Here is a 17,190-nt window from a genome sequence, read left to right on the forward strand (position 1 = left end):
TCTCACTATTGCTCAAGCTGGTCTTGAACTCCCCAAGCTCAAGCAATCCTTTCGCCTCGGCCTGCAGAGTGCTAGGATTACAGGCGTGAGCCACAGCACCTGGCCTTAAATTTTTCAAATGAAAATTGTTTCTGCATCCTGCATTTATGTAATGGGTTCTTCCAATCAAAAGATGTTCCAGTATGTTCTGGTCAAATTTCCTCCTATGATATGAATTCTGGAAGGCAGCACCGTGTGAAACATGCAATAAAATTTGGAGAAAGATAGACCTGGATTCAAATATGTATCCAGTATATTAATTGTATGATCTTGGGGCAAACATTTAACTTCTTTCTCTGAACCCCAAGTTCTCAAAATGTACAATGGAATAAAAGACATATAACTCACTTGTTATCTTCCAATCTTCATTATAGACTGAAAAAGACTAAATGTTCATGTTCTCAGCTTCCCTTCTAACTATGAGTAGCCATGTGACAGATTCCTGGTCACTGATGCACAAATGGAAGTTGACTTCCAGTCTGTGAAGGGGACGAGGGGGAAGCTTTTGCATTTTGGATAATAGGGGTAGGTGTGGCTAGCATTTGTCCTTCATTACTTCTTACTGTGAAATGGCTGGAGCTGCAGCAGCTACCTTATGACCACGGGGGACAAGCCAAGAGGATCACTGAGATGCCATCTTTGGCAGATAGAGCTGCTAAATCAATACCTCTGGTTGCTTCCAGACTTAACATGTAAGGGAAAAAAAACCTGTTAATAAATCAGCCAAATATACATTTAACTTAATCAGCTAACTTAAAGTGTGGTAAAGACCAGAGATTGTGCTAAACATATTATATGGATTGCTTGATTTCATTTACTTATTTATTCCTGTTGAGATACATCCTTTGAGTGTCATAGTTGATTATTCTAGTCTCTTAAGATCTCTTTGAACTGTTATCCAAATTACTGGATATTCTTCAGAACTTGGTGAAATCTGCAATATTTGATAGTATTCCAAGCTGTCATTTAAAACATTAACCAGGGTAGGGCAAAGCAGGGCCCCAAAGCCCACTGATAGAGACCTCTCCCCAGCATGGTTGTGTTCACTCACCATGGATATGCCCAACTGTGTTGTAAGTTCACCCATACCTCTCCACCTTGTGCCTGAGCAGCTCATGAGATACCCTGGGGAAATGACAGCACCATGGAATGAGTCCTGGGTCACATGTGGGGGCCTGGCCCACCCTTGCACCACTCAACTCCATCCAGAGGATGTGGGTTTGGAGAGTTGGGCCTTCAAGGGGAGTCCAGGAGTTTTATGAATTTTTAAGCACTTTGAGTCCTTGAAGGGCACTGGGTAAAGTAATAACCTTTTACTAAATCCAGCTGTTTCTATCCAAATTTGTTGCCCCTGGACTGCTCGTCACAGCTGGGCCAAGAGGCCAACACATCTAGCTGCTCTTGCTCTTATGCTCAAGATTCTTTCTGGACCCAAAGCTGCTGTTTTTGGCACAGTCCATTGCTCCCCATGCCCTTCAGCTCCCGAGAGCTGCGGCCCATCCTGGCTTTCCCCTCCCTGCAGAGCTACGCCTGGCTCCGTCTGCAAGAGTAGGGGAAGCTCATTTTGGCCCGACTGAGGCAGTGTGGACAGCTAGCTCCTTTTGGGGTGTCTGCCAGCTCTCACTGATCCCGCCTCTTCTGGCACTGGGCCCGTCTACAGGTCACACAGGGCGGCCAATTCTTTACTCCACTCACCCCTCCCGCCACCTGATTGGACAGGGGTCGATATTTCACTGAAACTGGGTCAAATTCTTCTCTCCTAAAACTTCAAGTGGGGCTAATGGAGGTTGTGGAGTTGAGGGGCAGCCCTTACGTTACCCCATGAGGACTGAGTAGCAGAAAAAGTTGCTCTTTTTGGAGAGCAAAAAATAGCACACAGAAATGGGGAGCTGTAGGATTTCCTAGTCCATGGCTCCAGAATCTTCCTAAGGCTCAACTGTGTTTTCTCCCGTTCTTGGGTTCCATGAGACACCACCTGTGTTCTTAATCAATTCCTTACTTTTGCTTAAGCTAGCCCATTTGTCCACTATTTATGACCAACAGGCAGACAGGGCATAACCCCGAGTCGTTCCTGATTTAAATGCTAGCAATGTATCACACACTAAGCCCAGCCTTCGGCAAAGCAGCAAAGCACAAAGTGTGTCCGGAGCACGGGCCTTGCCTCTCCTGGGGCAGCGGGGAGTACACGCAGGGCTCATGTTGGAGCCCATCAGGGATTACAATGCCCTGAGCTGGGAGTCCTCATCACCCTTAGATAAAACCAATGTTTGACCTATTATTCTCCCCTCCCACCAGCCTCTGGTCAGCTCTAATCCGCTTTGTTTTGGTGAATTTACCTGTTCTAGGTCCTGCATGTAACAGGAATTAGAGAATATTTGCTCTTTGGTGTCTGCTTTATTTCACTGATCACAATGTGTTCAAGATTGCAGCATGAGTCAGAATTTCATTCCTTTTCAAGGCTGTGCAATATTCCCTTGTATGGATAGACCACATTTGCTTGTCCATTTGTCTGTTGATGGATGTTTGGGTTGTTTCTACCTTTTGGCTATTGTGAATAACGCTGCTATGAACATTGGTGTTTTGATTTTTTTAATGTAATGGCATCAGAGACATTGACTCTGTTTTCCCATTTTTCTTTTTTTAATGTTAAGAACCCAAACTAAATCGAGGAGTGGAAAATAAAAATTGGTTTCCTACGCCTCTGTAGTTCCCTTCTCCTGGTGTTTACCCCACTCTGCCTGCCCACTCCGAATTGCCATGACTGTGTCACCTGGCCACCTGCTTAAGCCGAACTACACTTCCCGAAATTCCCCTTCCTGTGTTTCCGGTTAGCGAGGGGCACAAAGCAGACCCCTGTGGGAGGCTGGAGGCGGGAGATGAAGCCGCAGTCACTTCGTAGCTCACACAATCTTGCTTCTCGGAGGGCTCTGGCTCAGCACCTCCAGGGCCTGAGCCGTGAGTGTTGAGCTCCGCCACGCAGAGCCCGGCCTCTGCAGGACCCACACCACCGCCGTCAGGGGCAACGGGAGTGGACACGGATGTGTCTGTCTTCATGCGCTGTGGCCCACGTCCTTCACCTCACACCATCTGTCCTTCCCAACTGTCAGCAGGGCCTGCTTAACCAGCCCCAAAGATCGTGTGAGGTCAAATTCCTGCAACAGTCCCTTCACACATGTATCTCTTAGTGGTTCTGCTTCTCTGATTAAACCCTGATGGGTACATACTCATTTATTCATTCAACCAACAAATATTAATTGATAAGAAAAAGTGAGGCTGGGTATGGTGGCTCAGGCCTGTAATCCTAGCCCTCTGGGAGGCCGAGGCGGGAGGATCATTTGAGCTCAGGAGTTCGAGACCAGCCTGAGCAAGAGCAAGACCCCGTCTTTACTAAAAATAAAAAAATTAGCCAGGCATCATGGTGCGCACTTGTAGTCCCAGTTATTCAGGAGGCTGAGGCAGAAGGATCACTTGAGCCTAGGAGTTGGAGGTTGCTGTGAGCCAGACTGACACCACGGCACTCTACTCAGGGCAACAGAGTAAGACTCTGTCTCAAAAACAAACAAACAAACAAAAAAAACCCCAAAAAAACAAAGAAAAGAAAGAAAGAAAAAAGAAAAAGTGAGCACCTACTATACACCAGACACGAGGTTCTTGGCAGTGAGTAAAGCAAAGTCCCTGCCACCATGGTGCACGTGGGTACGACTGCAGCCCCAGGACACCACTCGCTGCCGAATGAACAGCTGGGGCTGAGGTTCCAGTGCTGACTCTTCTGTGAACAAGTGTGTGGCGCTGGATCCAAATCCTTTCGCCTGTCTGCAGCTCAATTCCTTCCACAGTGAAGCAGGGAGACCAACCTTCCCACCTACCTCTCCTATAAATGCAGTTAGAATAAACAACAGCCGAAAGACATCTGAAAACTAAATAGCTCTAAAAAAAATTAAAGAAAGCAAAAACCAGAAACCAGTCTAGGATATGGTCGTATCTTTTATTATGTATCAAATTGTCTTCAATATAAGTTACAACCTGATTAAATTTGATAGACATTTTTATCTATTTAAAGAAAAACAATTCTCTTTATGTACAGTATCTTTTGTCTAGAGTCTAGCAAATATAGTACCTTTCATTGCAGGACTTCTGCTTAACATAACAAGCAAAAACAAACAACCAAAAAAATATAAACCTAAAGCAAACCTGAGCCCCTTCAGCTACAAATATCAATATCGAATAAAGCATTAAAAGACAAACATACAATAACTTTCTTGGTTTAGAAATGCAGAATGAATACTAAAGTTAGTGGCAAAAATCCAAAATAACCCAACAGTCTTCTGGGGTAAACTTTCCTGCTCAGGGACATAAGCTGACTCTAGACCATCTCTCGGTTTCTGCGGATAGCACAGCACAGGATCATACTGAAGATCATGCCAAAGATCTGCAAGACAGGAAGCAGTGTCAGGAATAGGGTAGTGTTGTCTGAAGGAAGGCTGAGGGCAAGGGAAAGACATGAGTCCTTCAGTCTGTGACACATGACAAGGAGAACGGCATCCATGAGGCCAAATGAATTAAAAAGCACTGAAGCAGGAGAGATGTGGGCCAGAAAACAGGAGGGACCGCAGGACTGGTGGGACTCTAAGGTTCTGCAGTCCGTTGCTAATGCAAGCTGCACAAGCACCCTTCCCTGGAAAACTTTCAGAGTGAGCAATAAGTTCAGAGCTAAATTTCATGCTCAAATTCCAGATGTTCCAACAGTCCACACAGGTTAGTACTTACACTTTCATCTTCGTGTGTGTGTCTAATAGTCTATTTTAAAAGGTCTTTTACCGAGAGCTGCTTCAAGCCTTTCTTAGGTGCACATGAGGGGTACAAATGACCACTAAGAAAAGAGGCAATTCTCTCTTTTGGGCAGTCCTGCAGGTGCAGAGGAGGATGGGTGGGGTTCTCACAGGGAGAGGGGGCTGGCCCCAGGGAACCTGGCTGGCCCTTGGTTTCTAGAAGCTGATTAGCAGGAGACTGGATCAGCTGAAGTTTGAGTCTTCCTCCTGGCTGCCACCTGTAGACGCCCTGCAGCCTATGGGAGGAAATGGAACAAACTCCACCCAGGTAGCTCCTAGGGAACTACCTTCTTGAGGAAGAGAAAAGCAGGTGTGTGAAGTGACATGCTCTGAGGACCAGCAGTGCTGGCATCACCTTCCATGTGCCCCTAACCCTTAACGGCTAAGAGAGTTGACTCTGGAGACACTCTGAGGTCGAACCTCGGGTCCTTCACTCATGCGCTGAGGGGCTTCGATCGCCTTATCGACCTCTCTGTCCCCCCACGTCTCCTAGCTGTAACACAGAAACACTAAAGCACCTACCTCGCAGGTATGGCGAGGATGGAGTCAGCTGATAAATGCACAGCACTTCAAACAGTGTCTGGAGGGAGTGTGTGCTGAATAAATGTCACCGCTGAGAAGGCCACCCCTGCCCAGACACCCCGCCACTCACCATGACCACAGCAATGCCGATGCCTACTGCGCCGATGATGTGGAATTTGTTCTCGAAGACATCTTTGATGGCCGCTGGGCAGGACTTAGGGAGGCAAACCGAGGGACCCAGGTCACACACTATCCTCTCTCCAGGGACCCCTCCCTCCCACGGCCCCCGGGAGCACTGGGGCGGGGCAGAGGACAGGCCGGAGACAGGAGTGTCCAGGAAAAGAGATGTCCTGGCTAGTGGGCGGGAGGGGAACCGAGAGGTGGCTATGCGATTGGGTCCCTAAAATCTGGGAAGGACGTCAGGGAAGGAAAAGGGATGGGCCCTGCTCTGGGGTCTATTTCTGATACGGTGGTAGAGTCACTTTTTATTATTCTGCAGTTTGGACATTAGCTGACAATCATGAGCCATTTAGAAAGTCTAAAAGTAAAAGGAGTCCGAGACTCAGAAGCACGCCGGTCCTAGACGGCTTTAGGGCGGGGGCGGCAGTGGGCGCGGGGAGCGAAACACTGTTATTCCCCTTGTCTGGGCTTTGCTTTGTTGCCCTTGAGGGAACAGAGGGCCCAAAGCAGGGAGAACAGAGATGGTCCCCAGGGAACCCTTTCACAGGTAGAAGCGGGTATTTACAAAGCCCTCGCCAGCTTTGCCCAGCACCATGGGCTGGGGGCAGCCGGGGTCTTGCTCCTAAGTTTACCTTCACGGTGAGGCTGTCGAGTATGTCCTTTTTGGGACAGATGTCCGAGATAAATTGCTCCACGCCCCCAGCCAAACCACAGCAGTCCAACTACACAGAGAAGGCAGGGAGGGGGATGAGAGCAGAGAACAAAAACAGACGACTGCAGCGGAAATGCACTGGGCGGGTCTCACAGGCACCCTGCGTATTGTGCAGACGTATCATGAAGACATGGGGTCTTCAGAAAAGGGGGGTCTCTGCCAAGACGACGTACCGCGTAGTGGATGGCTTTCAGCGTTTCCCGCTGGGGCCCTTCCTTGGTTTTCAGCTTGTTGTAGGTGTCCTCGTACAATTCCTGGATGTCCTTAATCACCTACGATGGACACACAAGAAAGAGGCAGAGACAACTTTTTCACAGACTTCTTCATGAGCAAGTGTTACCTGTTCCACCCCGTTCACTCTCTGCGGGTTCCCAGCCAGCAAACACTCGGGTTGGCAAACGTCACTGGGCAAAAAGCCTCTAGTCCCACCGTCTCAGGGCCTCTGGGCCTCCCAGCTCCTCCCACATCCTCCACGAACCAGCTCCTGCCCCTTGTCCTCATCTCCTGTACTTTTCATTGGTCTCTTCAGCCCCATTTGGCCCTTAAATGGAATCTGCTCAATCTAAAGCATAACGGTGGTTCACGCCTGTGATCCCAGCACTCGGGGGTGCCCAGGCGGAGGATCGCTTGAGGCCAGGAGTTTAAGACCAGCCTGGGCAACACAGCGAGCCCCGTCTCTACAAAAACCAGAAAAATTAGCCGGGTGGCACATGCGTGTAGTCCCAGCTACTCGAGAGGCTGAGCCCAGGAGTTGGAGGCTGCAGTGACCTATGATCGTACCACTGCACTCCAGCATGGGCGACAAAGGGAGACTTCATCTCTAAAAAAATATTAAATTAAATTAAAAAAATAATAACAATAAAAATTCAAAATCCTACTCTTGACCTGTTTCCTCAGGCTTCCATCTTCTTTGTTTCTTCACTCAGGTGTGACTTTTGGCAAATTATGAACCCTCTCTACACATCAGTTTCTGCATATGCAGGATAGGAGCTTATACTAGTCCCTAGTCTCACAGGTGACTGTGAGGATTTAAACAAGGTGTTGCACGTTAAGCCTTTACCATTATGTCTGGTACAGAGTAAACGTGGAAGAGGTGTTGGCTAGATCACTATCCTCTTGCACCTGGGTGCATCCCAGTTTAACGCATGCCTGTCCCCTGGACTCTTACCCACATCCAATTAACAACCACCGTTCAGCATTTTTCCTTTAGCACCTTTCTGACATCTTCTACAATTATCCCTTCCTATTTCTATGGCTGCAGCTGTTACGACAGGGCCCCTGCCTCCTCCCTTCCTTTCCCCTTCCTGCTGAACATGACAAGGTAGGTCTTCCTAAAACACTGCTCTGATACGGCCCATCCTGGCAAACTCTTCAGGGCTCCCCTCGGAAGTCCAAGCTCAGCTATGCTCAGACCCTTTGTCTGGGACCAGCCCCTCTGGCTCCATGAACTTTCCTCCTGCAATCCCACCCCTCATCCAAGGTTTAAGTCAGTGCACCCTTCTGCAGGAAGCTAGAGGACTGCCCTTCCCCACCTGACCTTTTCAAATCCCACAGTACGTTGGATAGAAATCACTTCTGTGACACTTGTCAAACGTGTGTCTTTCTCTCGCACTAGATGGCCAAGTCCCTGGAAGTGGGGCCCAGAGCTCGTGCCCCTGTGGACCCTGTGTAGGGCTGGGCACAGCACCTGGCTCATGGGGGCAGCGCCCGAACACACGAGAGGAGGCAGCCAGTGGGTCCAGCCACAGAAAGCCAGGTTTTCCCGAGCAATCTTTCCAGGAGTTGGGGAAGGGGCTACTGTGGTGTGTGACAGACAGACACAGACCCAACGAGGGGTTCCTGAACGCCTAGGAGCCAGCATGGTGGCTGGCACCACCCCGCACAGGGTAGAGTGAGCGTCCACGTGCTCTGCTCTCGAGGATGTCCTGCCCTCGAGGACACGTGTTCTGAAGGCGTGTGGCAACGTGGTGAAGACGAGAGACCTGCTCAGTGGCTGAGAGCTGACCAAGGACCCCTTCCCCTCACCACGCCTATCCCCCCGCTCCCAACCCAGGTCACCGCGGGACCCACGAGCTCTCACGGGACACACCTACCTCATCTTTGTGGGAATATCCCCAGATGGCCGCAGCTATCTCAATGGCAAATATCACCAAGAGGAAGCCGAAGAACTAGGAGGAAGAGAGGAGACAGTGTGAGGGACACTGCAGCCAACCAGACAGCAGCGTCAAAAGGCATCTTGGAACACGGAGAACGACAGCTCTCCGGGGAGCGGCCGAGGAGAGCAGGGAAGGAGTTCACGGAACAGGGAGAGCTAAGCCAAGGCAAGGACAGAAGCTGCAGCAGGAAGAGGTGCCCACGGCCCAGCCCCAAACTGGCATTTATAAGGTGTTAGTTAAGAGTCAGTGAGCAATGAAACCCAGAGATTTGGGGAGAGGAAGGAAGTGAATACACTGGAGTTGCGGGCGACTGTGAGAAATTCTGGGACAAGCAGGAGAGAAGGCGAAGGTACCTGTGGGTTCAGGGAAAAAAAGCAAACGTGGTCCTCGAGAAAGGGGGAAACAAAGTCCTGGCACTTAGCTGCCTAAGGGAAGTGATAAGACAGGCTCCAGAGGGAGGGCCGCGCACGCTGCGGGGGCAGGGCGAGGGCCTGGGGAGGGGCAACGGGGCGCGAGGGCAGCTGAGGCCCAGCCCTTTGGGCACCTGCTCACCCCCTCCCCTTCCGCCTGACCTGTGGGTCTGGTGCTGCTGAGGTCCAGGGGTGGCTGCGGGGACAGGGGGACTCACCAAGCCCAGCATGCACTGGGACTCCTGCACCGCGCCGCAGCAGCCCAGGAAGCCCACCAGCATCATGAGGGCGCCGGCTCCGATCAGAATGTAAACTCCTGCGGGGGGGACGGAGGAGAGGACCGCGGTGGGGACGTCTGTGCGGAGGCCCAGGCCTCGCCTGCCGCCTGCGCCGCCTGTGCCCTCTGCGTGCTCCGCCGCCCCGTCCCCACTGCCCCCAGCTCAGGGCTGACGCCGCCCCTAAAACAGCCGCCTCCACCCCTGCGCCCGCCTCGCTCCTGCCAGCGGCCCTCCAGGACCCCGCCTCCTCACACCCACCCCTGCTTTACCCTCAGCCTTTCCGGACGTGCGCGTTAGCCCCGAATCTAGGAGGGAACACAGCCGCGGGAACCCCCTTTCTCCCCAGGACGCAAACCGGTCCGGGCCCTCAGCTGTTTCCGGCAAGAGGAACCCGTGAGCGCCAGTTAACCGAGACCCTCCCGACCCGGGCTAACGCCTGGGGCTCTTACAGGCCCCGCGCGGGTCTCTGCCTCCCAGAGGGCGCCGTGAGCGCCAGCTTCCAGAAGGAAGGGCCACGCACCCCCAGACAGCCTCCTTCCCGCAGGGATGCCTCCTCGCCCTGCTGCCGGCACAGTCGGGCTGCCCCGTCAGTGACGCCCAAGGCCACACGTTGGCAGAGGTGTATTTGCTCTAGCACAAAGGACACAGGGCTGGGTGTCAGAAGACCCTTGTTTTGGTACCAACACTGCTACCAACTGCTCTGTCACCTTGGGTAAGACACTCTCTCTCTCTCTGGGCCTCAATTTCCTTACAAGTAAAATTTAAAAAGTAGGTTGCTAGAAGATTTCAAAAGATCCCTAGAGCACACCAGAGAGATCTTACAATTGCAACTCAGTCATTCCAGGTCCAGGGTGAAAAGGGTCCTCCTTGCTAAGGGGTGGGTGAGTTGAGTGCTGATGGGGTGGGAGAAGGGCAGTGACTCTTGCCACACCCAAAACAATGCAAACTCCTGGGACACGGGAACACAGAAGAGCAGCCCTGGTCCCATTCATTCCACAACCCACCAAGGGAACGCCCAGAGAGGCCCATCCTACAGTTACATTCTTGAGGAGCCACAGCTGTCCTGCAGGGACACCTCCTTACTCAGCCCCCACCCCCACATGCAAGCCCCATGAGAAAACCAGCAGAGAAGGCCCAGTGCCTCCCGGGTTACAGGTGTGCTCTATCCAACCTTGGGAGGGGCTGTTGTCACACATCGAGAGCACCAGCCCCAAAGCCCACAGGGCCTGGGCTGTCCCCAGGTGGTGAAGCCCCTTAACCTCTCTGTGCAACAGTTTTCTATCTGAAAAACGGGGCTAGTAACAATGCCTACCTCCAGGATTGCTGTGACGACACAGTGATATAATCCGTGCGTGCACAACGAATGCTAGCGGCTGCTCATCTCGATAATACAAAGGATGGGCAACAACTATTAGTAACCACAGTGGTGAATTTTATATACTTGCTGCTCTCTCCTTACTGTCCTTTAACAGGGACTAGAGAGATTTCCTTGGAGTAGGGGCTGAAAATGAGAGAGGGAGAAAGAGCCTGGGATGTTTCTCTAGAACACACAGCAGGATACGCGGTGAGAACTCACGGCAGGTGACACAGGGACCTCAGTGTCCCACATCTATACCTGAGTGCAGGGCTGAGGCTTTGTGGGCAACAGAGCGTGCAATCTGCCCGCAGCTGAGGTGCACGGGTGGCACTGGGCAGAATGCACACAGGGAGCATCTGTGCCTCCCCCCCTCTCCCCCACATCTGTCGTGAGGTCAGGTCACGTGGGCTCCCTGGCAAACCCCATGTTCTATGAATATGGGTATTGTTCCCGTGCATGCCCGGCCCAGACTGGGCAAGGGCACAAATGGAGCTTGTCCTCGAGTCAAGTCCCATCCTCCTAGGCAGGCCAATGCTGTGGGGCCACGGGCTGGACTCAGGGAGGCAGAGCAGCCCCTACATGGTGCTCTGGGAAAGAGGGGCAGTCTCCCCCAGTTCTCGGCTCTAACTTGGGGACACCAGTGAGCCGAGGCAGTGAATAGCCCCCGTTTCCCCCCATCTCATCGGGGCAAGACAGTGAAGGATGAGGTCACTCCTTTAAGCTCCATAGCAGGGGCCGAATAAATAGGGGGTATTAAGAGATCACAAAGATTTACAAGCACATGGAATACAGCAGAGTGGGAATGAACAGACAGACGTGTTTTCTCCAAGTCCACATCCCAGTTCCTAAGCCTGGCGAACCTGGCAGAGGCCAGGGGAGTTGGATCAGCAGCAAGTGAGCTAGTAAAGGAGAAAGCAGTTCCCGTGCAGAAAGAGAATATTCCCTTAATGGGCCTCGGTTAATATTAAATATTCATTCCAGGGCTCAGGAGAGGAAGATTTTAAGATAAAGGGTCTTGCTGGCTTTAAATCTTGCTTGGACAGCTGCAGACCTGCAGTGCCTCAACTGAGCCCTCTCTGGGGGTGGGTGGCTCCGCTGGCATCACGGAACCACTCAGGCTCGGGCTGCTTCTTGCAGGGGCCGCCCAGTGCCTCCCTTTGGACTGGCTCCTCATAGCCGACACCCCAGGCTTGTTAGTAAAGGCCAGTGATGACAAATGACAAAGTGTTCCCCTTTATAAAACAAGCGAATGTTAGCTTTCTGTCTGACTCATGGAAAAAGTTACCCATCACAGAGCCTTCTCTTCTCGGGGATTACAGTATTAATTTGCTTAAGGGCTGTTTATTCTGCTTTTCTCAGGCTGCCATTACAGGCAGCAGTGGCATATGCCAGGGTGTCCTTTACACAAGAAATGGAACAGCGTTTTTCACTGTTTATCAGGCCGCTCAGCTCAGGCTAGGGAGAGGACACAGCAACCTCCGCTCCCTACCCCAGCTACATCTGCAGATAGCACTGAACACACCTGTTGGACTGGAAGAGAACAAAACCCGGCCGAGCTTCTGGCCTCTGCTTGCTTACAAGTTTATTATCTCCAAATAACTTGACCAGGGGTTCGAAGGAACCCTGACTCTGCCCCTACGGGCTCCCTCTTGGTTGCCCTCCCCCCCACCAGGTGGTCGTCCTCGTTAATAAGCCTCAAAGTGGGACTCCTTTGCCCCACTTCTGTGCCTCAGAGAGGGGCTGGCGTGTCATCTGTGCTGGTTTCAGGATGGGAAAAGGCGGCACGGAGCGACAGAACAAATGGCCCCAGGCCACAAGCTGGACCAGGCAGCTGGTCGTGCATGGGGGGGACGGTCCTAGGGAAGGGTGGACATTCACGGCCTCTGGTTAGAGCCCCCTGGGTCCCCTCACTCAGGGGCCATGGTTCTGGGAGGATACCAAGGAGTTAAGAAGGGCCGCTGGCCTGGGACCAAGAAAACGAAGTTCCCCAACATGTCTGCAGCTAGGATTATGGATAGTGCTGACGAGCTGAATCTCCCAGGGCCTGAATCGGAGAGAAGGCCCATATAAGGTTGTCCGCTGTTCTGGACTCACCATAAACTGTTCTGCACGTTGGGAAGTTCTTTTTGCACTTGCGTCTCTGCCTGGGTGTATACTCTTTCTCTACTATGGAAGCTGTGGCCCCCTGGCGTAAAGACAGCCTGGGGCTGTTCGGGTTTCCTCGGAGTCAGCGGCATGGCTGGCCTGCGGGCTGCCCTGCAGACAGCTAGTGGCCCAGTGCAAGGGATGGTCACCCCATGATGTCACAGCAGCAGCCAGGGTGCAGCTGGCACTCCAAGCTCATCTGGGAGAAGGGCTCTGGGCCAACACAAAAGGCTGGTGTCACAGCCCAGTGGGGGAGGGGGACACAGAGAGCGAAGCCTCCTTGGCCCTTTGCCCTTGGACGACAATTATTCAGTTTTCCAAAGTGGTTAGTGAAGTGCAGGGTCCAGCCAGACCCAAGCAGCTACCCAGGGTGCTGATGCTCTGGTGTCACTTGCATCATCCCTGTGCCCTGGGCTTCTGCAAGCAGAATGAAGCCTTCACAGCTCAGATCTTTTTCCCAGGAAGGGGGTCCAGCTGCAAAGGACCCATACTTCCCTGCAGAGCTAAGGGGGCAGCGGCCCCCGCCTCCAACTAGGGGTTGCTGTGTCTCTTTGGGTTTGTGCCTTCAAATCACTTCCTGGTCACTTCAGGGAGGACCACTGACCACGGGGAAGGCCTGCAATGACCTCTGGGATCTGAGTCCTGTGAGGTTCCCCGAGGCAGGCCCCAGCTTTCCTACCGGTCCTGGTCACTCTCCTGCCCCATCCATGGCTTCCCCACCTGCCATCTGCTGGCCAGGACCGTGGCTGCAGGGGCTTCTCTCCCTGCCTACACCTTGGGCGATGTCGAAAGGCCAAGAGAGCCCCACTCCACCCCCACCAGTGGGGAGCGTTCAGTCAGTACAGACCCCTTCTGTTCCTACATAGAGAGACCCTCACAACCTGGCACAGGCAGTCCAGGAAGCGGCTTTCTTAGGCCTGGGTTCAAATTCTGGTCCTGCCTCTTGAGAGCGAGAGCTTGGACAAGTTATTTAACCTCTCTAGGCCTCAGTTCCTTCACTATGAGACAGGAGTCATTCTACACTCCTTGCAGAGTTAATGGCATTAAATAACAAGATCTGCAAGACAGTGACTGGCACAAAAAGGAAGGGGTTAAAAAATGTTCGTGTCTTCCTCCCATTCCATCCACTTACTAACGAGATTCTTACCTCCCATATCTAAAAATACATAGAATTAGCCAAAGAGCCTGGATAACAAAAAAAAAAAAAAGAAAAACTGAGTTGTTGGAAGCAGCCAGAACAATGGGAGGACGGAGCCTGTCTCCCGAGAGACACACAAGGAGGCCACGGGGCTCTTGTTCAGGAAAGTTGGCCGGAAACAGTGCCCATTCCTGCGGGCAGTTCTGCTCTCCCCACGCAGGGTCACAGCGCGGCACGCAGCGTGGCGGAGTGTGGAGGGTCTGCCTCAGCTCCCCCTCCCGCCCCTGCCTTGCAGGACGGCGCTGCAAGCCTGCTGCGGACGCACAGAAATGCTCTGTTGCTAAAACAAGTCAGGGCGCTACAGAAACCTGCTCCCTAAAAACTCTGTGTGTAGCTTTTTTTTCTTTTTTTAAACACAAACACATTATGCTTTTCTTTTCCTCAATTTCTTTCTGACAATAGGGAGACACACCCCAAAGAATTCCAACTAACAACAACAAAAAGCAGTGAAACCAGCAACACTATCCACAGGGCTCAGGTGTTACACAACCACACAGGCTGTTTCTAAAGGCCCTCCTAGCCTGGCTCAAGAGGTGCAAGGCAAGGTCCGATCGGCCGCCTGGCCTTGCTTGTCCCCAGAGTCTGGAGAGGTAACTGCTTTCTCCCTTCCTGCAAATTACTGTAAAAATAACTTCTTTGGTGGGTGGGAGGGAAGTGACCAAAGTTACACTTTCAGCCTGATGGCATGACAGCAGCATCATCCTAAAAATAGGGTGCTTCCTCTGTTTCTCCCAAATGAAATGTTTCCCACCGCCAAGCTAGGCTGAAAGTACAGTCACCGAGTCTGCATTCCCCCAGACACTGAGAGACTGTGCTTGGCAGACCTCAGGCTCCCACTCCTCCGAGAGAAGCTTTTACGTGGTGCTACAGCAGCCAGAGGCACAGAACGATGCTAGAGAAGATGCCAAGGGGCCTGCGTGTACAAAGAAACCTGCCGAGTCTGCTCATGTTCAGAGGCTCCCAGGCAGGTTCACATCGGAAACCTTTCCCCTAAAGGAAAAGCAGGTTAGAAAACAGATAGAACTAAACACCAGGCATTAACCTCAGCACCAGGTGTCCAAAGGGCTGGACAGAGTCCCCTGCAGTCTCCCCTACTGTTTCTGCGTTTTCTGGGAGGCTGCCTTCCTCTGGGCCTCAGAGTCCCTATCTGTACAGCGGGGAGAACAGCCATCTATCCTCTTCCTGGCACTGCGGGTCCCTAGGTCAAAGGTTTCTGAATTCAGGGAATGATGAAGCCAGAGAAGACATGTCATTAGGAGAGAACAGGAGGGATGAGAACAGAGGTTCCTAAACCCTGGAGAGTGGGTGCAACTTTGACAGAGCCAACTTCACATTAGAGAACAGTCAAAATGCCTGACTTGGCCAGCATGAAAAGAAACCACATCAGTCAAATGCAAATGCACGGGCACAACTACAAACAAAAACGACATAGCTTGAAAGGGACATAACTGGCCAATGAGGCCAGAGCATTTCCTTCCCAAGCCCAAGTCCCTGGGTCAACACAGAGTCTCCAAAGTTGGAGGACATACCCAGTCTTCTCCCTCACCTGTGTAGAAGCTGGAATTATTATTGTTAGTTTCTTGCTCGAAGATGCTCTTGGTCTGAGAGTCGAATCGGAGCCATAGTCCAATGGCAAGGACTGCAATCCCCGCAAGCTGCAAGACACACAGGATATCAGCATTAATCTCGGCTTCCAGGGACAGACAACTCAGTCCTCGAGTGCCGAAGGGCACAACTTGAGACTTGCAAAGGACTCTGGTACCACCCTCGGTCTCTGCCCCTCACACACACCTGGCAGTCACAGAAGCCAATGGGAGTGTGTGTGATCAATTGTGTGCTAAAAATATCAGTGAGCTGGGAATAAACACTGCCTACCAGCAGCACAGTAGTCGGACGGGTACTTTTATAGGCAAGGGAATACTACACAGCACGGAAATGGATAACTCCAGCTACATGCAACACCACGAGTGCATCTCATGATGCTAAACAAAAACAGCAAGAAACACAAGAACACGTACGATATGGGTCCATACAGTCAAAAATGAGTAAACTGGTTAGGGATGCACATAGATGTATACGCTCATATGTGCCTATAAATAATAGAAGGATAAAAAGTGACTGTCCTCAAGTGAGTGATGACCTCTAGGTGGAGGGAAGGATTTATGCTCAGGGAGGAGCACACAGTGGGGGTGTCTAGGGTGCTGGCAATATTCGAACTTTGAACTTGGGTGATGGCCACACAGACACGGACCCACACGCACCAGGGAGGGCAGCTGCAGTGCCCTCAGAGACCCTCTGCACAGTAAATGACATCAGGGCCTCCCCTGGCTTGCCCACCCTGGTCCCTAACCTCTTCACAAGGCCCAGTCCTCGCCCAGCATTGCTGAACGGGATGCTGGGCAGGAGGCCTCCTCCCCCACCCCGGCGCCAGCTGAGCACCCTTGTCGTCGCTCGTACCAGGGCTCGCTGGGGGGTGACTCACAGGCCTCCAGTGTCATGGCCGGCTGGACGCAGCAGTGGGTGGGCCCCAGGTTTTGCTGGTCCACCCCCCTCAACAGAGGCACTCTTATGTCAGGGCCCTGCTGGCCGGGGACCTTGATTCTTGGCTCCAGAAGCCGGTGACGGCTGCTTCTCTTTCCTTTTCCCCATGGCCTGCCAGTGGGTGTGGGCGTGTTGGGTGGAGACAGCAACAGCAGGAGGGGCCACCCCAGACCTCAGCCCGCACAACCTGCCCGCAGCCCCAGGGGTGCAGGTGGATCCGCTCCTATCATGTGTGTTTCCACGGGGGCTGCAATTCTCGGCCTAGAGTTCTACGGCTTCAGTCCCCATCTGTAAAACGGGAATGGTGAGACGTAGCCCCTCCTTGCCTCCGTACAGCTAAAGAATATAGGAGATTATATTAGAAGTACTTCTGAAGAAGGAGGTGTCACATGGGCTTTGGGAGAATAACTTCACTTCATCAGCACAAAGGCCCCCAGCGCGGCACTGCCAGCCCTGCGGACAGTCACTCAGCGTCCTCCCAAACCTTTCAGACCTCACCTTAGGTAAGGCGACCCCAAACATAGTTACAACTGCACAACGCCAAATGCCCCATGGCTGGACAATGGAGAAGAGAAAAACTCATGAAGCTGTAGGAATTGTAGAGTTAAAATGAACCTGGGCGCTTTGAGCTCGAACATGGGTCCGGTTTTCCTTCTTATTAATAAAAGACATGCAGGTGAGTGAGGGTCTCCTGGCCTAATCCAGACAGCAGAGCATTGCTTCGTAGGGGGGAAGTGAGCCTCTCTCGACCACCAGGAGCACCCAGGCGGCTCGCCAGTGGTGGGCCCCGCTGGGAGCATTCCGGCTGGAACAGGGGTGTGGC

At 52.3% G+C, this 17,190-nt stretch overlaps 1 protein-coding gene across 1 annotated transcript in view; it reads right to left on the reverse strand.

The window, feature by feature from the left end:
- Positions 1 to 4,200: 4,200 nt before the first annotated feature.
- The window catches only part of CD9 (CD9 molecule), a 32,144-nt gene continuing 19,154 nt past the window's right edge, over positions 4,201 to 17,190 (reverse strand). Inside the window, exons 2-8 of the mRNA XM_045554543.1 lie at positions 15,373 to 15,481; positions 9,067 to 9,164; positions 8,376 to 8,450; positions 6,456 to 6,554; positions 6,203 to 6,292; positions 5,521 to 5,604; positions 4,201 to 4,468 (exon numbers count right to left, since the gene is read on the reverse strand). Of these exons, the coding sequence (XP_045410499.1) occupies positions 4,403 to 4,468; positions 5,521 to 5,604; positions 6,203 to 6,292; positions 6,456 to 6,554; positions 8,376 to 8,450; positions 9,067 to 9,164; positions 15,373 to 15,481 (621 nt within the window). The 3' untranslated portion in view covers positions 4,201 to 4,402. The remainder of the gene's footprint in view (positions 4,469 to 5,520; positions 5,605 to 6,202; positions 6,293 to 6,455; positions 6,555 to 8,375; positions 8,451 to 9,066; positions 9,165 to 15,372; positions 15,482 to 17,190) is intronic.

This window comes from Lemur catta, chromosome 6 (genome assembly GCF_020740605.2).
Source record: "Lemur catta isolate mLemCat1 chromosome 6, mLemCat1.pri, whole genome shotgun sequence".
Classification (NCBI taxonomy): domain Eukaryota; kingdom Metazoa; phylum Chordata; class Mammalia; order Primates; family Lemuridae; genus Lemur; species Lemur catta.